The sequence below is a fragment of the Dipteris shenzhenensis genome, chromosome 1, assembly GCF_047967505.1.
Source record: "Dipteris shenzhenensis isolate YYH24624 ecotype China chromosome 1, Dip_SZ_1.0, whole genome shotgun sequence".
NCBI lineage: Eukaryota > Viridiplantae > Streptophyta > Polypodiopsida > Gleicheniales > Dipteridaceae > Dipteris > Dipteris shenzhenensis.
In genome coordinates, this window is record NC_141596.1 from 8539892 (window position 1) to 8563469 (window position 23578).

The following is a 23578-nucleotide window of genomic DNA, read 5'->3' on the forward strand; positions in this document are numbered from 1 at the left end:
CAATTTTAGACATCATTAAGTAATGAAAGTTGCAGGAAGTATTCTTGCTGAGGCAGAATCTGCAGTATGTTCCGCTTTGTTGCAGTTGAGAGACCACGGGGAAGATGCAAAGCAGGTGATTATTTTTCTGCTATCATTAGTATCAGATCCTGCTGTGTCAGAGAGTCAGTGTTTGTTGTAACCGCTTTCAGTAACTAGCAAGAGAAGTTTCATGAGTAATCTAGATGGATGCTCATAATAGAAAGTGAGTTATGATGCTTGGAATATGGTATAAATGTTTATGTGAACGACATGCTATTCTTCCATCTAATAAATTGGCCTGCTTGATTTTTTTCCCGCTTGGACATTTAAATCTATACAAATTTAAAGAGGAGTTAAAAGACTCCATTCATACAACTTGGCTCTCAGAGGCCAATTTTCTCCGATTAGGTGGGACATACCCCCCATCAGTTCTTGCAAACACCCTAACTTGCCAAGATAGCAGAACTCAAAGTTTGAATGTTTGCAAAAGAAAGCCTGATATTGCAAAAAACTGCTAAACATACAGGCCGCAGACAAAGCAGGCCTGGCAAACCTGACACTGCCTACTCTCTCTCGAACATTTGAGCATCCAGCTGCCAAGCTCTCTAATTTCATTGTGAATGCCATATGTGCACTGTCTGCATCAGCAAAATGTAGGCTTATGTCATTTGAAGTATATGATATACAATTATGTTTGTCACAAGGTACTTCTTGAATTTCAAACAAAGGTGCAAGAAGTTGGATTTTCAAGAAAGCTAACATGAAGATGATGCTTGTTAAATTTTTTTGTTGTAGTCAATTCAAGAAGCCTTATCACGACAGACGGAAATACGTCAACCCAGCCCCCAGTTTGCTGGTGTTCATGAAACGATATTGGAGGTATCATCTGTTTCTTTATATGGTCGAAATTGAAAGTATTGCAATGTGGTTTGCATTTTTATTTGGTGATAGGAGGCACTATATTAGGTGATCATCAATGTCTTTGTCCTTTCCTCTTAAAGAGGGGGCTCCTTTAGCAGCTTTGTCTTCCTCAAGACTTCACTGCTCGGTTAAAAAAATGCATGAGAGTAGTTGGGCCTAACTGAGTTACTAATTTGTCCTTACAAGTTTTTTGGATTTAAATGTTATTTTTTCCTGGAAATGTAGCAGTGCTTGAAATTGCCTCTTTCAAAAAAATCTCTTTAAAGCAAGAGCAACGGGTCATGTCGTTCATTGTGCAATGATGTCTTGAGCTACCTGTTGCGTTATGATCTTTGACGTGGAAGATGGCACTGTTATAACTCTCATTATGTTCTGGTATTTGCAATGCAATCTCAAAAAAAGCTTGTACGAATGTTTCAAAGTTTGTGGAAATTGAGTTTTACTAATAGGCCTATATTGTCTGGCCAGGTTCTGGCAAGATTAAATGCTGTTCGGATAATGGAAGATAGTTCTATGCTTGCAGCTGAACAGGAAGCCAGGGTCATATTCTAAATTATAACCTTTGTTGTGGCACTAAGTATTTTTAAAGCATGCAAGGCAGTAATTCTGGTCTTTTGACAGTGGCATTGTGTGTTTGTATGTGTATGTATGTACTGTCAAGGAATTGGAGGAAGCAGAAATTGAACTGGAGCTATTGAAGCAGAAGCAAGCTGCACAGGCAAAAGCTAGATTTGAAGCATGCAAGACTAAACCATCAAGTAATTCGGTCTCAGCCACAGGTTTGCTTTGTCATTTTTATAAGAACCTAATCCCCTGATTATTAACCGTCTTGAGATCATAAGTAACCCAGCTGTCGATTTGTCAGCTCTATTTTTTCCACTTGCCATCCTGTATAGTAGAAGATTGATGTCCAACTTTTGATAGAGCTATCAGAAATGCATGAATATACTTGTTCTCAGTTGATGTTATTCATTGTGTTTGGAAATGCAGGTTTTCTTCTGACAAATACAGAAAAAAGGCTTGAAGAATTGAGAGCACAAATTCATGCAGAGTATGTATTTCCCTGCACTGGTTTCCCATCAATGCTTTAAACGAAAAGGGGGAAATAACCAAGAAAGGATTCCATTAAGTAAAAGAATTCCAATGGACCCATATTAATGGTCTGCAAAAAAAAAAGTATGAACGACAGTTATCTTTCTAACTCCATAACAGAACTGGTCAATTGACTTTTATGACCTGATTTGGATCTCGGGGCACTAATACCACAACTCCCTTTATCCAACCTTGTTAACTATGGAGTATATAATTGCACTTGCAAAGAGAAACTCTGTTTACATTGCTGATTTTGTCATTAGCCACCAAATGCATTGGTTTTTGTGTCCATACTCAATGATTCGATTGGGTATTGCAAGATGTGTCATTCTCAGGTCCCATGCATGGCCTTGTGCATTTGGATATCCATATTTGGCATGCAGTAAGACTGGCAGTAAGCTCCCAGAACGAATCTACAAAAGGAGTATAACATCTAGGCAAAGAGGTACTGCATCTGGAGTTATAAGCTGAGGGACTCCTCCCATGCATGGCCTTGTGCATTTGGATATCCATATTTGGCATGCAGTAAGACTGGCAGTAAGCTCCCAGAACGAATCTACAAAAGGAGTATAACATCTAGGCAAAGAGGTACTGCATCTGGAGTTATAAGCTGAGGGACTCCTCTCTGGATAAAAAATGGCTCCGTCTGAATTTGCTCCCTCATAGAAAACGTGAGGACCTGACTGTGTCAGCCACACCACAGAACGAAGTGATGTAGCAAGTACATCTCCTCGTTCTGCCAAACATGTGTGCAATACCCTGCCAGATCCTCTAGGCCTCTCTACAACCCCAAATGTAGTGCTGAGTGGACTGTATTGCTGTGAAGCACCGCAGGCATTTAGATCCGCAACAAAGGTCTGCCTTTAGGTGTTTACCGGGACTTCACCGTCCTAGAATTGCAACAAGATTATTGAAATTTGTTGCTTTAGGTAGGATCTTCAAAGTCGTCTTTAGAACTGAGTCTGCTTTGGTATTGTATGCAAAAGTTCCCCCAATGTGCTCCACTGCAAGCTCCAGATCTAAGCTCATCTAGCATTCCTGAGTGTAAAAGTCGAAGAAGGAAAGTGTCTTGTGGGGAGACACTCCATATATCCATCAACACTCTCCTGGGTCCCATGGTAGGTGCTGAAGAGGGAATCCATCATAGAGCCAGAGGTGCCATGGATTACCCATGATGAGATGGGTGAGGATTTTTGTAACATTGCCGCCCATCACTGCTCTAATAGTATGGAAAATGACATTCTCAATCAGGCCGTACTTCGCCAATCTTACTAGTCTCCACCACCCTCAATTGCATGAAGGACTATCTCGCCTCCTTGGTACCAAAGGATACGATTACCAAGTAAAGGAATCCAAGATGCCTAGCCAACCTATCTACCCTCTATTCGGTCGGTTCCGTATAGCCAATCAAGAGGGATAGCTGTGACAATCTGTATCGTACATCTGCGACTGCCTCCTAAGTCTTGTGTGACGATGTGCCAATCCCAACAAAGGTACTCTTTGGAGACCCTCGAGGTGCCCATAGTCAAGGCCGGTCTACTCTCCCATTTGGACATTGCATGAATCCCGGGAAGCCCATTGGACTTTCTAAGCCAGCAAGGAAGTATTCCTTCCAGATAATGGGCCGTCCGGAGTTTTAGAGGGAACCCTCGAGAGGAAAACTCTAATTTGATGCCACTAGGAGAAGATGGAAGTCTAATGTTGGGGGAACCAATCACCACCTCTATGAGGAGTGCGGCCCTAGATTTGCTAAGTGAAGAAGTCCTTCCAAGGCTCATTGCTAGGAAGGCTTTCTGTAATGGCCAGCTTACCTAGCAAGGCCCTGCATTGGGTTGCCAAGATCAATAATAATGAGGCCTTTCTAATGTCTAGGTGAGCCCTCACATGTCTCCAAGGCATCAAAATTTAGCTGGGAAAAAGCCCTTGCAAGGAATTTGGTGTCACTAGGAAGAGGCTTTGAAGGGAGTGTTGCTTGATATTAATCCCAATTGGCTCCTTGAAGGGTTAGAGCCAAATACTCTACATATTAGAGTATGTCTACGTTCCACAATGATGTCGCCTTGGAGAACTCTGAGCTTGTCTTGTGTAAAAGAGATGATTTTTCCGATTGGTGGAGGTAAGGGAGGATCAATCATTGCCATTATATTGTTCAAGGGTGGAAAGGCCGTCTTGAATCTCAAGTAGAACGTTCCAACCCTACAAGGGAAGGAAGTTGGCTGAAGGGATAGGGAGAAGCTGGCTGAATGGATAAGGAGAGATTGGCTGAACAGGTTAGAGGGATTGAGTGTATGATTGATGAGGAGAGAGGGAAATGTGTGTGTGTGAGTGAGAGAGAGAGAGAGATTGTTTCTTTGGAGATGTTTAGTGGGCATTTTTTCAGTAGGGGTCACTTTGGCTAAGCGCAGGATTGCAGCTCATTGTTTGAGATGTTCCAGTTCTTCTGAGACTGCTCCACATCTTCTGTGGTTTTGTCCTCACTCCAGAGCTCTCTTGGATTGTATTTCACATAGTCTTCATCTGCGTTTCCCTACTCATCGATTTGGGAAATATTTCTGGATCTTTGGGAGGTTGACTTCAGTGCAGGCTCAATACTCTCTCTTTTGTCATTGGGTTAGATCTTGGGCACTTTGGACTGTTTGGAAACAAAGGAATCAGGTTTTCTTGGGGCAATCATTGCTCCAACCTTATGAGTTTTTCAAAGCCTCATTACGACAATCTCTGTATGATGCTTGTCGTGAGGATGACTTGGATGTATCTTCTTTAGAGGTGTTTTCCCACTGCTTCTGATTTTTTTGAATTAAATACAGTGGTTTCACCAAAAAAAGTGAGAGAGAGAGAGAGAGAGAGAGAGAGAGAGAGAGAGAGGAAAGAAAAAAAGGTCATTAAAGTCTTTGGAAGACCGATGGGTCTATGAGACTGTGAAAAACCTGATACAATGAGCTGTGGTAGTGGAGCTACTAAACGAGCATCCACAACAATCCATAATGCAAAAAATGCAAAATGGCAGTACTAAGTCCTAAGTACAACATAGTCATATCTCGACTATATATATCAATCTCATCATCATCGTTGGCATCATCATAGCCATCATCATCATCATCATCGTCATCAACAGGACATCAGGATGGATGAGGCTGTGGAAGTGGAGGCATGAGGTCGGCAATAGAACGCTGTCGCCCCCTCAAGGGTGCAGTCCTGGTACGTCTCCTGGTTGTAGCTCTACGTCTAACCAAGGCCACTGTGACCCCCGTCGGTTGGGCTCCGACCCTAAACAAGGAGGGGATGTCCCCAAGTGTGATCTGTGAATCAATCCTCTGTTTGAGCTGTCGGGTCACAGGCTCCGGGTCACGGTCATGTCGAGGTCTCGACTCGTGGGGGTCTATGTGATTTGGCTGAAAGAACTCCGTGATAGAGCTCTGAGAGGTATTAGTCGAAGGAGAAGTTTGCTCATGTCTCCGTGCTCGGAGTATCCTATTGCGGTGTCTGAGCATCTCATGAATGAAACCATTCAAGCATCGCTGGTCTAGGTAGGAGAGGACACGGGCCAACATCCCATAACTATCTCTGAAGAGGCAGTAGAAACGCCCTCGGATCTCATAGTAAACAGGACATCTGAAGATGAAATGCTCCTCTGTCTGAACCTCCTGCATGTCACACAGTGTGCATATGCGCCTCCCCCTGGGTAACCGCTCTGCTCAACCGCTCTCGATACGAAGTCTGTGTGAAGAGACCCGGAACTGCCCAAGGGAGATCCTCAGTGAGTGGGGTAGGTGAATCTGCTTCTATCTTGGTGGATCAATGAAACCCTCCGCTGTGATATGTAGGAATTGATCTCTGTAGAAGCCCAGCTTCACTGGAAGATCACTTGAGCCCAACCAAGTGCGGAATGTGTGTAGCTGTAGTAGATCCTCATGGATAACCTGGTTGACCTTGTGTGATAGGAGGGGAGAGAAAGGAGCATCCATGCTGTATTGGAAAGGAGGTAGTCTGTCCATGTGGAGCCTTAGTCCTGCAAACCATCTCTCTGTGTGTGCATACCAACACCTCTGATCTCCCCCTGCTACAAGTGCCATAGAAGAGGACAGTGCTAGCCATGGTATCTTGCTACGCCCGGATGTGTAATCCCCATACTCCCTGACTCGGTACAGATATGTAATGACCTGAAATGCAGCATCTGGCTGTAATGGGGGTGACCCAAACTCTGCTCGAATGATCTGGTGAGGGACAGATGGCTTGCCACGGATCATCCGTGATAACATGAGGACCTGTAGCCCCTCCACCCTGGCCCACTCTGTATCGGACAAATCTGGAACAGCATGGGCTGCCATACATCCCTGCAAGGCGGACCAAGGAGTCAAAAAGCAACCCTTTGGTCCGTGGATCCTGAAAATGAGAGCGGAAGCACTGTCTCTCTAGTCTAGCAAATGAAGCATATCCTCTTCTCAGGCGTGCCTGCATTGCGGGTCTCATGGTGAAGGTGGGTCCGGAAAAGACGACCTCCAGATAAGTGTATGATGAAACTACCTCAAGAGGGGACCCATCAAATGTGAAATGCTCATCGCGCATGACGACTCAAGATGTATTGAAGATCATAACATTGGTTTTACCCAAGTTGACCTTCAAATCATGAGACTCACAAAAGGACTGTAGTGCATCCAGGTGTCTCTGGAGCCCCTCTGCTGAGGAAGACAAGAGAGCCATGTCATCTGCATAAAGTAATATCTGGATCAGTGTGCCCGTGAGAGAGCAGCCTACCCCACCCTGTGCTTGCATTACTGTCTCGAGCTTGTCGATGTAGAGGCCAAACAAGGTAGGTGATAATGGGCACCCTTGTTTGACCCCGATAGTGCTCATGATCTTTTCTAGCCATCTAGATCCTGTCTGGACTTTGCCTGAAACTCGTTCATAAAGTGTCATGACAGCCCAAATGATCTCCTGGTCGTAACCCAGATCCTGTAGGCGTCGTATGAGGCAGGCTCTTGGAACGGTGTCAAATGCCTTGCGGAAATCCACAAAACAACAGTAAACCCTCTACTTCCGTGCCCTCGCCTCCTTGATGATACATTTGAGTGTGAGAATGTGGTCCATGGTCCCATGATCCCACCTGAAACCGGCCTGTCCCGCTGCTCTGAGTCCTCGACACTCCGCAAATCTGCTGACCTTAGAATCAAGTACTGATGCATAAATCTTGGACATGACATGTCCAATCATAATGGTCCTGTAGTTCTCCGGGTTCATGGGATGCCCTGCCTTGTGGATGGGTGAGATAGTGTTGATGGTCCAGGTGCATGGAAACCCCAAGCAAATGGCTTCATTAAATAGCTTGGGTAAGATCGGGGCTAGGAGGTTAATCTCATATGCAATGAACTCAGTGCATAGTCCCTCATGATCCTTCGCTCAGCCATTATGAAGTTTCATTATGGCATCCTTTCACACCCCCCCCCCCCCCCCTAGTGAAGAGGGTGCAGGATGTGGGGCGTGGCATATGTGATAGGTTAGGGGCTGCCTGATTTGGGATATCATAGAGCGTGCAAGCATAATTAGACCACACCTGAGTGTCAGTGAGTGGTGGGGGGGACCGTCCCTCTAGAAATCTCCGCCAGAAGTTCTTAGATTTGTTATTGAACAAAATATTTAGTAGCTCCTCCTCGTTCTGACTCACCAAGTCTAGTTTCTTCTTGTGTACCAAACGGTGGTACTCGTGTAGCGTCTCTGGTTCGCTCGGAAGGCAGATTTTTGTTTCGAATCTGAGCTGACGGCGTAAAGTCTTATACTCATCATCGTACCAGCTATGATAGGGTACGGTCCCAGGAGGTGGTGGGCGGGTGGAGCGGGCGGTGTGGGGAAAGGCGTGAAGAGCGGCCTCATGTAGTGAGCGAGTGACTAGGACAGCACGGTCTTCTAGTAAGGGTATAATGTCAATGTATGCGAGAAGTATGTACAGACGGCCAGAGTAAGTAGGTGAGTGATCGCGATCAAAGCGTATATCATGGTAAGTGGAGTAAGAGTTCAACGGGGTAGAAGGTTGCTCTCGGTTGGGGTCCCTCCCAACCCGGCATGCTCTCTCAATCCTGTGCTCAGTCGCCCCTAGGGTAGTGGTCATGAAGGTGTGACCCATCTGGTGTCTGCCGTGCTCGAAGCTGCCTCAGTAAGGTCTCCCTGTGTCGGCGCATCTCCATCAAGTAGAGCCCTATGCACACCTGATCCTATAAATGTATCAATCGCGAGAGTGGGCCAAATCCAGTCCCCTCCTCATATAGGCAGTGGTAGCGTCCTCATATCTCATAGTAGGCCGGACAGATGCACAGAAAGTGCTCCTCAGTCTCAACTGTCTCCATATCACATATCATACATATCCTTTGCTCTCTGGGTATGCGTGCGGCACGTCCGGCCTCAATCCTGAGTTGGTGGAAGGAGACTCGCATCTGCCCAATGGCGATCCTGAGTGCGTGGGAGACCCCTCTGTCCTCAAGGTAAAGTGGCCTGATGATAAACCCATCTTTTGATACTCTCAGGAAGTGGTCATGGTAGAACTGAATCTTAGTGGGGAGCTCTTGGTACCCCCCCCATATCCGTGATGTGTGAAGCTGTAGGAGATCTAGCCATATGATACGGTTGATCTCGTCGTGCGGGAGTCACTTGGGGGGTGCATCCATACTATACTGAAAGGGGGGGAGCCTATCTAGCTGAATACCATGCCTCGCCAACCATGTGCCTATGCGTGCATACTAGTGTCTGCGTCGCTCTCTGCTAAGCGTATGGAAGCCTGTAAGGCCACTCTCGGTAGTCTCAAGTGAGGTAGGGCCCAAACTCTGTGGATGTATGTCACTGTCTGGAAGATGGTATCAATCTGAAGGGGTGTCATCATGAACTCTGCCTGTATGATCTCATGTGGGACTGAGGGCTTACTCCGAATCATCCTGGAGCCCATGAGAACCTGCAGCCTCTCAAATGTCCTCCATTCCGCTATTGGGAGGTCACACCCCCAAAAGGGTGCAGCATACATGGCCGTCGGTCGGACAAGGGTGTCAAAAAGCCAGCCCTTCGTCGGAGGGTCTTGGAAGTGGGCTTGGAAACACGGTCTCTCTAGACGGGCCAATGCGCCCCGTCCCTGTGTGAGCCGTGCTCTAGCGGCGTGGGTCATCATGAAGAGGGGTCTTGAGAAAACCACACCCAAATGTGTGTAGGACTGCACCATCTCCACTGGGGCATCTCTGTATGTGAAACTGTGTCGGTGAAGCACCGCCCGTGAGGTATTCAAGATCAAAACCTTGGTTTTCCCAAGGTTGACTATCAAGTCCCTCTCTCTACAGAACACCTCCAAGGCTGAGAGGTGAGAGAGAGAGAGAGAGAGAGAGAGAGAGAGAGAGAGAGAGAGAGAGAAAGAAGAAGAAGAAGAAGAAGAATGTATTACCGTCCTCTGGGGGCCGAAATACCGACCCATGGGACCCATAAAAGTCACGATACAAGTGTCTCCTTCCTTTTATGAAAGGGGGGGAGAACAATTATTTTGAAATACATTGAGTAATACAACATTCACGATATTTAAGAACCTTGGCAATATAGTTACCCAGAGTGGCTATATGGCTATGTGAGAGCAAGCTTGCTAGGGTGTCGTGTTCCTCTGTAATATTGTTAAAGTCCCTCCTTATGCAAGCATACCGTGTGCATGTAAGGAGGACATGTGCTTCTGTCTCTACTTGTTCTTGGTCACACAGCTTGCAGACTCTTTGTTCCCTTGAGACATCTCCCCAAGCCATCCCCCTCTGCTCTTTCTCCCTCCATTCCTAGCTACAGCACCTCTTGGAGCTTCTCTTAACCTTCAGTTGCACCCTCTATACCTTCTCCCTCTCTCTGCCTCTATCGGAGCTACTCTCTCCCTCTAAGCTGCACTTTCTAGTCCACTATTGCTGTTGTGACCTCTATACAAGCATGGTGAGGAGACCATACATGTACTCTGTGTCCCATAGGAGCAAAAATGCACTGGGAGAATGGGTGCCTTGCACTTACAGCTTGAATGATTGGATAGTCATGAGAGGATCTGCCAAGGGTCCACATAAGCTTCTCAAGAGAAAAAGAGGTGATCTTTTGCATGAATGGAAGGGCCGCATCATGAAGTTCAAGCTTGGGAAGAAAGGATGGCTTGCAAAGGTGCAACACATATGGCCATAGTTATGTATTTTTGTGCATTTTCTTCCTCCTTGGAGTAGGTGTCCCAATAAATGGGATTGACATGCGTACAATAGTTCTCATACTTAGCCCTTTTTCCAGCTGATTGCCATTTTTGCTGCAATATTCCCAACAAAGCTTTATGAAATGCCTTCTCATCCATTTCCCGAATGACATCTCTAGGTAGGATGTTACTCTCCATCTTTGGAACCATCTTTGAATGTCTTGCCACCAACCAGAGAAAGAGAGGCTGAGAGAGGTTGAGCAGGTGAGGGGGGGCTGAGGCGGAGAGCTTGAGCGGAGGGGAGGCGGAGTGGGTGAGGGGTGGCTGAGGCAGAGAGGCTGAGCAGAGGGGCTAGCTGGGGGGGCTGAGTGGAGGGGCTAGCGGGAGAGGCTGAGGCGGAGAGGCTGAGCGGAGGGGCTAGTGGAGAGGCTGAGCAGAGGGGCTAGCGGGAGGGGCTGAGCGGAGGGGCTGAGAGGAAGAAGGGGAACTTTTGGAGAGAAGGGAAGGAGGAGTGGTGCTTAGAAGAGAGAGAGAGAGAGATTATTTAAGCCTTCGGAAGACCAAAGGGTCTATGAGACTAAAGAAACCGGATACAATGAGCTAAGGGGTGGAGCCACTAAGTAGGCATCAGCACCCATGATGACTACAAAAAGTCAGAAACCATAAACATGATCATAACGGCATCAATACAAAGGGATGAAACTCTCTGGTCTCAGAAGATGGGAGCTGGCGAGTTGTCAACCTTGAGAAGTGGGCATCCTAGTATGAGGTTGGTGTGGTGGCCTCAAACCTTTGATGGAATGATGGTGGCTATCAAAATGTGTGGCCTGCTGTGGTCCTGTGGCTATGGCCTTGCGACGAACGAGCGCTATTGTTACTCATGTGGGTTGTGTCTTCGGTTTGGGGAGCATGGAGGGAAGGTCCCTAATATGATATGCGCCTCGGTCTGCTCGCAAGCCTGTCGGACCTCTAGCTCGGGTCCTTGTGTTTGCCATCTCCATGAATCCTACTGGTTGGTGCTGCTTGGTTGGAAGAACTCCGTGATCATGCTCTAGGAGGGTCTAGATGTATACCTTGATCTCTCCTACGTGTCCTAAGCAACTTCTCCCTATGTCAAGACACCCTCGTCGATTAAAGCTGCCCAAGCAACTTTGATCTAGGAGGATAGGAGAATGGATAGGGGCCTAAAAACATCCTTCAAGAGGCAATGATAGGCGACCCTTGATCTCGTAGTACATGGGGCATCTGAAAGCGGAGACACACAAACACACACACACACTTTTTTTATATAGTGAAAACTTTTGATTGATTATATTAAAAGAGTAACGACCTCAAAAATGAGGCAGCCAAAAGTACATCAACTGAAAATCTCAGTGTATGCTAGATATACATCATGATCTATGCAGTGCGTTTGCAAGCAATCAAAGAAAGATTGCTGCAGAGAATGCTTAAAAAAACAAAATAGGGATCACCAAAGACACTCACACACACACACTTTTTTGAAGTAAAATCTTTGAGTGCTTTATATTACAATATAGCTAGCTAGAACAAAATGGTAAGTGGAAACATATATACATCCTGATCTATGTAGTGAGTTTGCAAAGAATCGAAGAGCGATTGCTGCAAGGAACAACGGAAAAAGACAAAAGTAGAAAAGATCGGATCACCAAAGACTCTGTGATTCCTAGCTTTCTAGAGAGTCCAGAGTGCCTAGTAGCGAACCCAGGTAAAGAACAAATCAAAATCTGGCCATTTAGGATGTATCTCAAACAACCAGAAATGCTTGCCAAAAACAGCCTGAGAGAATCTCAATCTCAATCTGTCGCGAAGGATACCCAAGAAATTCTGTCTTAGAGTAATTCCAAAAGATATGAGATACAGATTCGCGGGGAGCTAAACACTGATGACAAATAGCAAGAGCAATATGTCTGCAAGGTAAAAGCTGTCCTGACGGTACAACCCCTAGCAGAACACGCCATAAAAAAACATGTTGGCGTAATGAAAGCTTAGAGTGCCAAATCTGCTTCAATCTCTTTCTCCACCATTTGAGTGGACGGTGCAATGCCCAAATCTGATTAGCTCTGTCTGACACCCAAGGTGGCGATAACAAAACTTTATATAAAGAAGAGACTGTTATATGAGACAGCTTCAATCAAAGCACGAATAGATGAGTATAAAGGAAGCTCTAAGGCTGAAATGGCTGAACCATTCGAGTAATGACTTGCCATACTGGACGATAGTGCATGCCCAACCCATATTTTGCAGTAGCCAAAGGGAAGGATAAATTAATGCCATCATCATTGATAACATCTGCAACAACTGAAATCCCTTTTATATTAAGAAAATAAGAGCGTCGAGGCTCCTGCAAAGCCAAGGGAGTAGAGAAATCCACAAAGTATATCTCCGACATCAAGGTAATGGTCCTCCAATCAACCACCATTTTGGTGATGATCTTGTATATCACCGGCATCAAAGTAATGGGCCTCCAATCAGCTAATGACTCACAAATGGGCTTCTTGGGAAGAAGTTTAACCAACCCTCTCTTCCAAGCAGCCAGCATACATTGATTTTGCCAAGTAGTATTGATCATTTGCAGCAAAGGCATTTTCAGCAGATCCCAAAATGCCAAGAAAAATTCCACCGTGAGACCATCCCAGCCAAGAGATTTCCATCTACCATAGGATTTAACAGCATCACTTAGCTCTTGTTCAGTGTGAAAGGAGCTTCCAAATCCAAGGCCTATGTCAGAGAGACAATTGGAATGACATGCTGTAATTATTTTTCCCTTACTAGAATAACCTCTTGTGAGGGTGAATCAGCTTTTCCAAACTGAGAAGAAAAATGTCAAACACAAGCTGCAGCAAGCTCTGCCCTGGAAGAAGTCCAAACACCATCTGATAACAAAGCCTTTCAAATATTTTGAGAAGACCTTCTGTAATGCAGCCCTTTAAAAAAGGCTTTAGAGGAGCAGCCTTTATCCAAAAAGGCTCTTTGTCTTGCACGTGTTTCCCATTTAGCTATTTTCCTGCTGTCATTGTATTGCAGATAATATTTTGCCTGACATAAAGTCTGGTTTTCCTGATAAAAAAGATTCCTGAGGTGACTCAACTCTGTCAAAGACTGACACTGAGATTTTGCCTAAGCAACATTATCCCTCAAGGTCTTCACATAGCTTTTGCCATAACTACGAATGACAGCTTGCATTTGTGTAACAAAGGCTTCCCAGGCAAAATCAATACCAATGGTAGATTGTTGAGATAGTGGCTGAACCGCATCTTTAACTAGATTCTTGTATGCTTCATGCTGCAAATAACTGTTGTTGACAATGAGCAATCTTCTGTGAACAAGCCTGTCATCAGGTATCTCATGGAGAGCAATCCTCAACCACAAAGGGGCATGATCAAAATGTGTGAACGTGTATCCACCCATAAATTGACAGTGAGAGAATCATAATGCTGAGGATCATAATCATTTGCCCCAACCAACTCCTCTCTCGCTCAGCCCCCGCTCACTCAGCCCCCCCCTCGCTCAGCCCCCGCTCAGCTCAGCCCCCCTCACTCAGCTCAGCTCTCCCGCTCACTCTCCCGCTCAGCTTCCCCTCGCTCAACTCTCCCGCTGCTTGCAGCTCCAACCTCACTCAGCTCTCCCGTCGCTTGCAGCTCCGACTTTTTTTTTTTTTTTTTTGGCCCCCCGCTTGCAGCTCCGACCTCCTGCAATCTCTTCTTTTCCCGCTGCTGCCTCCCCCATAATGAAGGGAACAGGGGGATGAGGACAAGAGACTAGGTGGGAGACCCTTCGGTCCAAATTTACATACGCGTGGAGATGGGGAAGCGGAACGGTGACAAGGGGAAAACACAAAAGCAACTTAGTCTGGAGGACTTCAACAAACGCAGCAACCGGAGTGGTTTGATAGTGGACAGCACCACGGCCCAGAAGAAAGGGGCCCACCCAAAGCCCATGCCGCTCACCACATCCTCGACCTCTATGGTTACCCCCACTATTTCACCACCATCATCTGCCTCATCATCTACGCCACCTCTCTCCTTGTAAGAAAACAATACAACGTCTGTGCTCAACAGATAACAGGATCTCGTATGCAAGAGAGAAAAGCAGATAGTATGGAGAATCAAAAATTTGATTACTGTAGAACTGATACAATAGATGGCGCTGCCTCCCAACTGTGCACTCCTGTGAAAGAAGCTTCGATGGCGTGCTGGAAACAGTAGAGGACGGAGACTGGATGCTAAGGAATCAGGGTTGCTGTAGCCAGTGATGAAATAGGCTTCACGGGCTTGCTCTATAACCAAGCTACTCAAATGCCTTCTCCTCATATGGGGGGCTTACAAGTAGAGTTAGCTGGTTCCCGCGTAGTTACACGAGAGTGGAGCATTGATATCTAACACCCCCCCTCAATGTCCACCCGCAAGTGAACTTACTTTTTCGGCCCAATGCCAAGTCGATGAAGATGCCTCTCCAGCAAGTCTCTTCCAAGAGCCTTCGTGAAGATGTTCGCAGCATTCTCTGTAGTCGGACAGTACACCAAGTCGACCTCTCCATCCATGATGAGCTCGCGTACAAAGTGATATTGAATCTCAATGTGTTTTGTGTGAGTGTGGAACACAGGGTTCTTTCCAATTGCCATGCAACTCTGATTGTCACATGATAACTGCGTTGGCTTGTTCTGCACTGCACCCATGTCCCCTAAAATCCTCCTCAACCATACTGCCTCGCAAGAAGCAAAGCATGCTGATTTGTACTCAGCCTCGGTAGAAGAAAGAGCAACTGTGGGTTGCTTCTTGCTGACTCATGACACAGTGGGAGGGGGGGGGGGGCATGGGGGGCCTCCAGATCCAAGTGAGAAACAGTAATCTGTCACTGATCTCCTACTGTCCACGTCTCCTGCCTAATCCGAGTCACAGAATCCGGTCAAGATGTTGCCCTTGGTATAGGTGATGCCATAATCAAGTGTGCCTTTGATGTATTTCAGCACCCGCATCCCTGCCCTCCAATGGTTCTCCCGGGGCTTATTGGAAAACTTGCTTAGTACACCAGTCGCAAAGCTGATGTCCGGCCGCGTGTTGCACAAGTAAATCAAGCTGCCCACAAGCCTTCTGTACTTCGCTTTGTCCACCAGTGGTGATGAATCCTCGTTTGAGAGCTTCACGTCAACCTCCATAGGGGTGCCAACTGTCTTGCACTCAGCCATTCCAAATGCCTTCAGTATCTCTCCAGCATACTTCAGCTGTGAAATGAAGATTTGTTTTGGATTTTGCATCATTGCCGACTGCTACTAGGATGTTATTCCCTACCGGTTGTAGAGAGGTATACCAATCCTTCCGATTGGTCATGTGGTGCGATGCACCACGGTCAATAATCCAAGGTTCATCCGCAGGTACATGAATTGCCTCCGTGCAAATCTCCTCAATTGCTACGAACAGCTCTACTGGTACTGCCTGCGCGCTGTTGCTAGACTCTTTCTTTACTCCGTTCTTTTGATCTGCAATCTTCTTTCGGCACTCATTTTGCTTGTGCCCTGCCTTGTTACAATAGAAGCACTTGATCTTCTTCTTTCTCTTTTTATCATCAGAAGAAGATGGGTTACCAGAGTCCTTACCCTTACCTTTCTTTGATCCAGCGTAGAAAGCCGAATCTTCTCCAGTCCTCGTCTTTCGACGCATCTCCTCCTCCAGAAGCATTGCGCTGAAATCCTCAAAGTTGAGGGGCGGATTTCTGTTCTGCGTATTCAGCCCTGTAACAAGACCGTCGTACTTTGGTGGGAGAATTCGTATGCACCTTCGTGCTAGATTCTCGCTGGTGATGGTGATGCCAATCGCAGTCATCTGATCGCGCAGATTCTTCACCCTGGTGATGAACTTCTCTGCCGCTTCAGACTCGGATAGTTTCTCGTTCGTGAGTCGAGTCTCCAGATTTTGAATCCGCGTCTGATTCGTGGTCTCGTATTGATTTTTCAAGACCGTCCATGCCTCCTCCGCTGTGGTGACATGTTGAATAAACGCCATGACAAAATCACTTACACTGCAGACAATAGAACACAGCGCATTTGCATTTCTTCTTGTCCACGTGAGAATCTCATCCGCAATTGGTACTATCTGTTGTTCTGCATTGGCTGGATCCGGTCTCGGAACCGGCTTCATGTCCACCCTAGTAGCAGTATCCCAAAGCTCGTATGCGCTTAGGATGGTCTTCATCTTGAACTTCCAGAGTAGATAGTTAGTGCCGTCCAACTTTCCGCTTTCGCCGAACGGTGGGATTCGCAGTCTTGCGGGCTGGGCATCTCTTACAATCTGCTCGCAAACAGAAACACACTACCAAATCTTCTTGCTAGAGTCCAAGCTCTGATACCATGTAAGAAAACAATACAACGTCTGTGCTCAACAGATAACAGGATCTCGTATGCAAGAGAGAAAAGCAGATAGTATGGAGAATAAAAAATTTGATTACTGTAGAACTGATACAATAAATGGCGCTGCCTCCCAACCGTGCGCTCCTGTGAAAAGAAGCTTCGATGGCGTGCTGGAAATAGTAGAGGACGGAGGATGGATGCTAAGGAATCAGGGTTGTTGTAGCCAGTGATGAAATAGGCTTTATGGGCTTGCTCTTACATAGCCACCAGTCGTAGTCGATTAGACCCAATTGGGTGACCGACCCAGTCCGCCCAAAACGGCCGACTGGGGCTCGGTCCTGAAATAGGCCACCGAACACACAATAGAATCGTGGCACAAAATAGAGCAATTGACCTACGGCCATCTGGGATCATCTGGGGCCACCCCACGCTTAGCCAACACCACATAGGAAGCACGACACCTATCATGACATACACTTTGATCACAGCCTCTCACTGGCCTACTTTGGACGCCTAAACAGACTCCTAACCTACATTGATCAAATACCACTCGTGCTGCCGTGATTAGTCGCACACTCCACGAGGCTGCCCTTCAAATCTTTCCCCACACCACACGGTCTACTAGACCACCATCTCTTGGTGTTGTACCCTGCAACAACTGGTACGATGCGGAGTGCAAGGCTTATCGCCGCTAGCTCTGACTTGAAACCAGATGTCACCTCCCAAATACACTAAACACGGTACGCAAGTATCGACGTCTCGTACGTCGGAAGAAGCAGACATTTCTTCGTCGAAATGAGGAGGAGCTACTGAACATCTTGTATAGCAACAACTCTAAGGATTTTTGGCGGAGATTCCTTGAGCGTAGGTCTCCATCACCCCTCACCGACACGAGAGTTTGGCACACGTATGCACACCATCTTTATGATGTCCCACACCAGCCCACTCCAAATCTCATACACACACCTCGCCCCACCACTTGCACGTTGTTCACCAAAGGGCCGAGTCAAGGACGTGACATTGAAAGTGCACAATGGCCGAGCTAAGGATCGTGAGGGGCTATGCATTGAGTTTATTGCATATGTGATCGACACGTTAGCCCTGATCCTAGCAAAGCTATTCAATGACGCTGTTTGCCTTGGCTTCCCCCGCACTTCGCCATATGCACCTACATCAGGATATCCCAGACCTTTCATCCCGCGGGAAAGTTCTCCTTGTTTGAGACTTCAACGCCAGGATGAGTACGCGACAGGCACCACTCCTGGACTTCCGAGACGACTCTATGATGCTACCAGACATGGACCTAGATGGAGCAGGTATGACTAGGACCTCATCGGACCGACACGGGCCTGTTACACCATATGGACACGCGCTCCTTGATTTGGGTAGGATGCATGATCTCATCATCTACAACGGGCTCGACCTATGGCCCTCCTCAGGTGGTTTTACTTGCTTCCCACATGGGGGGGGGCACTAGTGTAGTAGATTACATCATGGGATCCCCTACCTTCACTTCATGTATCACCGACTTCACCGTAGCACCACTCCCTCCAGGAGCTGATTACACATACCTATTCTTCACTATCGCCACCCCACGCTTAGCCACACCACACACACCACATAGGAAGCACGACACCTACCACGACATACACTTTAATCACAGTCTCTCACCGGCCTACTCTGGATGCCTAAACAGACTCCTAACCTACATCGATCACATACCACTCATAGAGGACTGTGCTGCCCTGATTAGCCGCACACTCCACGAACACGCCTACAGACACTGGGATTTGATCAAGAGATCATCTGGGCAGTCATGGCACTATATGAGAGAGTCTCAGGCACAGGTTGGACAGATGAGATCCTGAGTACCATAGGGGTCAAACAGGGTTGTCCCTTATCACCGACCCTGTTTGGCCTCTACATCGATGAGCTTGAGACTTTCATGGGGACGTTCGGAGGGACCGGTTGCTCACTTGCCGGGATCATCATCAGGATTCTTCTTTATGCAGATGATGTGGCACTCTTGTCGTCCACACCCGAGGGGCTCCAGCGACACCTGGATGCACTACAGGCTTTTTGTTTATCCCATGATTTGGAGGTCAACCTTGGCAAGACCAAGGTCATGATCTTCAACACCTCTGGAGCAAACATGCAACGGAAGCAGTTTACTTTTACTTTGGGTGGGTCACGAGTTGAGATCGTATCCTCATACACTTACTTGGGGGTCATCTTCTCCGGCCCGATCTTCACGATGAGACCAACGATGCAGGCCAGACTGAGCAGGCGATATGCCTCACTGGCTCGGCTAGAGAGACAATGCTTTCACTCCCACTTCCAGGACCCTCGGCGGACCAAGGCTCTTCTCTTCGAATCCTTGGTCCGACCAGCGGGTATGTATGGCAGCCTTTGGTGGGGGCCTGACATGTCAGAGATAGAGTGGACACGGGTGGAGCGCTTGTAGATCCTCATGCTCTCACAAATGATCCGAGGGAAACCGTCTATACCACATCACATCATTCAGGCCGAGTTTGGTGCTTCTCCACTCCAGCTAGATGCATCCTTTCAGACCATCACATATCTACACCGGGTTAGATCATATGGGGACTGCACATCAGGGAGACAGAGGTTGCCATGGTTGGCTCTCGATTCCTCCATGAGGTTGGTAGCAGAGGGAGACGAGCGATGCTGGTATGCACGGACTCACAGATGGTTTGTGAGACTAGGGTTTCACATCGATAGGATACCTCCTTTTCAGTACAGTTTAGATGCCCCTCTGGTACTCCCACCCACCATCCCAATTGGGCCACATACCAACTTGGTCATGCGAGAGAATCTCCTGCAGCTACACACCTTTAGGACCTGGTTGGAGCCGAGGAAGCTTCCAGTGAAGTTGAGTTTCTACAGAGATTACTGTCTTTGCATTTCGGAGGAGGGATTCATCACACCACCGGGGTGCACTGAGGTTCATATGCCTCACTCACTACGGATCTCCATCGGACAGTTTTGGGTATCATCACACCGCCTCTGCATAGAGAGCGGCAGAGCAGAGGGGATTCCTAGGAAGCATCGCTTATTCATATTGTGCGACTGTTAGGAGGATGAGTCGGAGGAGCATTTTATTTTCAGATGTCCAGTGTTCTACGAGATCTAAGGTCGCTACCACTGCCTCTTCAGAGACGGCTCCGGGCTCCTTTCCAGATTCCTCGCCTACCCAGATCAGAGATGCCTCGCGGCCTTCATTCACGAGGGAGTCCGACATAGAGAGTACTTACTTAGGCGACCGGGCTTGGCCACATCATCAGACACCTCTCAGAGCAGGATCACAGAGTTCTTCGACCCGACGATCGCAGCACGACACACGAGACATCGAGGGGACACACAGATCACTCTGGGGGACCTCTCGTCATTGTTTAGACCCGAGATATGTTCCACGGGGGTAACGGTGGATCTGGTCTTGCATCGAGCCTCGTCTAAGAGACCGAGACGCACGGCAGCCCTTGACGGGCACCAGCATCCCATCACCGGCTATGCACTAGCCAGGGCGACATGACATACAGAGGATTTCGCTCAGCTCCAGTCCTTTTCTTTTCATTGTTACATCCAGAGGTATTTGATTATGTATGATCAGACTTAGGATTCAGCACGGGTGATGATGCTCGTTTCAGTAGCTCCACCCTTACTGTGATTTGTATCAGGTTTTCTTTCAGTCTCATAGACCCATGGCTGTTTACAGAGATGGAAAAGCAATCATCAGAGACTTTAAATCCAAGCCTAAAGACTCTCAGTCTTAAACTGATGTAAGCAGATCTAGCTATACTTTGTAGTTGTGTGTTAAACAATCCCGAACTGAGTAGCCATGGGCACTCTCTTTGATGTGTTTGTGTTCCTTTTGGATTTTGTATTTTGTCCCATAGCCATGTGAGGGCTCCTGTTGGGCGTTAATAATTAATGATGATGATGTTGATGACGATGATGATGAAGTCAGTACTACTGATGATATGACTATGTACTACTTAGCATTCAGCATGGGTGTTGATGCTTGTTTAGTAGCTCCTGCTTGATTTGTATCAGTTTTCTATCAATCTCATAGACCATTGGTCTTCCGAAGATTTTAATAAAATTTTTTTCTTACTCTCTCTCTCTCTCTCTCTCTCTCACACACACACACACACACACACACACACACGCACACTCTGTGTGCATGTGTGTGTGGGGTTTTTTTGCAGGAGCTTGCTTTGAATGCAAAAAGTTTGGGCACAGGGCTTCACAATGCCCACTAGTCCTGCATAAAATGCTATGCCTCCTGATATGCATCCCAAGGATACTTCTGTCTCTTCTCAAGCCAAGAATAAGTCCAATAAACCAGCAAATGCAGCTCAGGATGAGGGGAAAGCTCCTGCTGCGTCCAGTGTAACCAAAAAACGCGTTTCGGGCAGTAGAAACGTGAAGAAACATTTCTGCCTGAAACGTTTCTAAAAAACATGCGAAACGCGGAAGTTTTTTTGAAATTGTTTTTATAAAAAATACACTATTTTTATTAATTATAAAAAATAATTTATATAAAATACACTAATTTTACACGTTTCTAGAAGAAACACTTGTCAAAATCTCGAAACGTTTCTAGAAATGCGGAAACATTTCTAGAAACATTTCTTGTGACACTGGCTGCGTCAAATGCTACTGTTTCTGCATTGATGATTCAACTTCTCAATCTTAAGTAAGGGAAAAACTTTGTAGGAAGCTTGGCAGAGTCCAAGAAAGATTATGACAGCAAGGAGACCTCTTCCATCACGTACCTGGAATGGTTCGTCATCAAGTGGGAACGCTCCTCAAGAAAATTCAGGGATTGGAAATACATGGGCTGCAGTAACAGCCAGTCGTACCCTCTTTCCTGAAGAGGAAGTGGCTGCTCTTTTATCTTCTCCACAGATTTAAGTTTCATCTCAGGGTCGGGGGCCGGATCCTAAGGTTGAAATGCAAACTTGAGCTTTTGGGTTCTCAAATGTAAATACTTTCTAAATGTGATGTCATACATAAAGTGTCTTACTCTCAATGTACAGGGTCTCTGTGATCCCAGGAAATGGAAGTTGGTTTGGGGTTATCTGCATCAAATGCAGCCTGACATAGTTGTATTGCAAGAGCATAATCAGCATATGTATGCTGGTCATTATGGGCATTTTTCTGGTTATGATATCTTCTATGTAGGAGAACATACTTTTGCAGGAGTGGTTTTCCTAGTGAAACATGAATTACAGCTCGTGGTTGCTCTAACTTACCCCATTGGAGACTTCCGAGGTTGGCCCTAGAGTCATCCAGACGACTCGCAGAGAGCGGGGACAGACACATGGTATGCACGCATATCTACATGGCTTGCCAGGCACGGTATCCAGATGGACATGCTTCCCCCCTTTCAGTACAACATGGATGCACCTCCTGAGTCGATCCCGCGAGATGAGATTAACCATATCATACAGTTAGACCTCGTCCAGCTTCACACATCCCGGACCAGAGGGAGGACCAGGAGCTCCCACCAAGACCCAGTTTTATCGCGACCACTTCCTGAGAGTATCAGAGAAGGGATTCATTATCAGACCCCAGTATCTCGAGGATAGAGGAGTCTCCCATGCACTGAGGATTGCCATTGGTCAGATGCGGGTTTCGTCCCACCAGCTGAGGATCGAGGCAGGGAGAGTAGCGGGTATACCCAGAGAGCAGCGGGTCTGCACGCTATGTACGCTGGGGGCGGTTGAGACAGAGGAGCATTTTCTTTGTGTTTGCCCAGCCTACTACGAGATTCGGAGACGCTACCATTGTCTCTACCTAGAGGGGAGTGGCTTCGGTCCTTTGTCACGACTGATCCATTTCCATGACCAGGTCTGTATCAGGCTTTATCTGATGGAGATGTGGTGACACATGGAGACGCTTCTACTACAGATCAGAGAGCAGCAGGGGATGGTCAGACCACTATAGGACATAGAGGGTAACTGGGCACAGCGACATGTCACAGACTTCTAGACATTTGAGTCAGCCCCCAGACACAGTGGTGTGGAGGAGGAGGAGCTAGCCGACATGAGAGCAGTCTGGATGAGCAGCCGGCACAGTACCACCGAGAGAGGGACGCAGAGGCCACATGTGCGACAAAGAGCCCCTAGGATACACTCTATTGAGGTCTGACCTATCACAGCTTTTGTCACCACAATGTAAATATCCTAAGTCAAAGTACAGTTGACCATTTATTTGATCTTAATTAAAGAATGTTATATGTGTTAATTACGGTCAAAGAGTTATTTTAATGGTCAAAGGATTGACTACGGTCAAAGATACTTGACTCCAGTCAAGTAAACCTGACTACGGTCAGAGAATGTTGACTTTGGTCAACAAGACTTGGCATGCGCCAAGAGGGTTAACCCCGGTTAACCAAGATGTGCCAACTCCGGTTGGAGAGACTTGGCTATAATTAAAGCGCCTCGACCTTTGGTCGAAGCTCTTTAATTATAATCAAGAGTGTTGACCTCGGTCAACCAGAGAAAATATATATATATATTTATTTATATATATATTTGTTTAGATGTGCACATGTGTTCAGTGGGGACGCCCACCGTGACTAGGATTAGTCCACAGTGTGTTATTTGCATGCAAAGCGCTAACAATTAATGGGTACCATGGTGGTGCGCTTTAATTAATTGTTGCAGGTACTAGGAAGGATTATTTTCCTAAGCGAGATGGGAGCCTGACAAGCACCTAGGAAGCGGTTCGTGTGACCGAGAGCCTGGAAGACTCCAGAATGGCCCTATGTGGCTTGTAATAAGAGTTAGTCTAGATTTTAGACAAGTGGCATGTTGCCAATTTGAATGGGGCTAGAAGCTCTTGTAAAAAAGAGAGTTCTTTTGACGTTTTATGAGAGAGAGTTACGAGACAGCTTGAAGCTGAACTTTTGTAACAGTTTTTCAAAAAGTAATAAAGACCTTCGGGGGGGTCCAGCCCGACAGTTTGTCCTGGGCCCT

General features: G+C 46.8%; 1 protein-coding gene across 8 annotated transcripts in view; it reads left to right on the forward strand.

Moving 5' to 3' along the window:
* LOC147905329 (uncharacterized) overlaps positions 1-23578 on the forward strand; it is a 146899-nt gene that overhangs the window by 99244 nt on the left and 24077 nt on the right. For 7 of the 8 annotated variants that reach the window (XM_087401010.1, XM_087401161.1, XM_087401211.1 and 4 more), the window contains exons 19-23: positions 36-115; positions 817-900; positions 1411-1482; positions 1604-1721; positions 1933-1993. In XM_087401010.1, the coding sequence (XP_087257136.1) occupies positions 36-115; positions 817-900; positions 1411-1482; positions 1604-1721; positions 1933-1993 (415 nt within the window). The remainder of the gene's footprint in view (positions 1-35; positions 116-816; positions 901-1410; positions 1483-1603; positions 1722-1932; positions 1994-23578) is intronic. The other variant, XM_087401348.1, reaches the window with a different exon arrangement.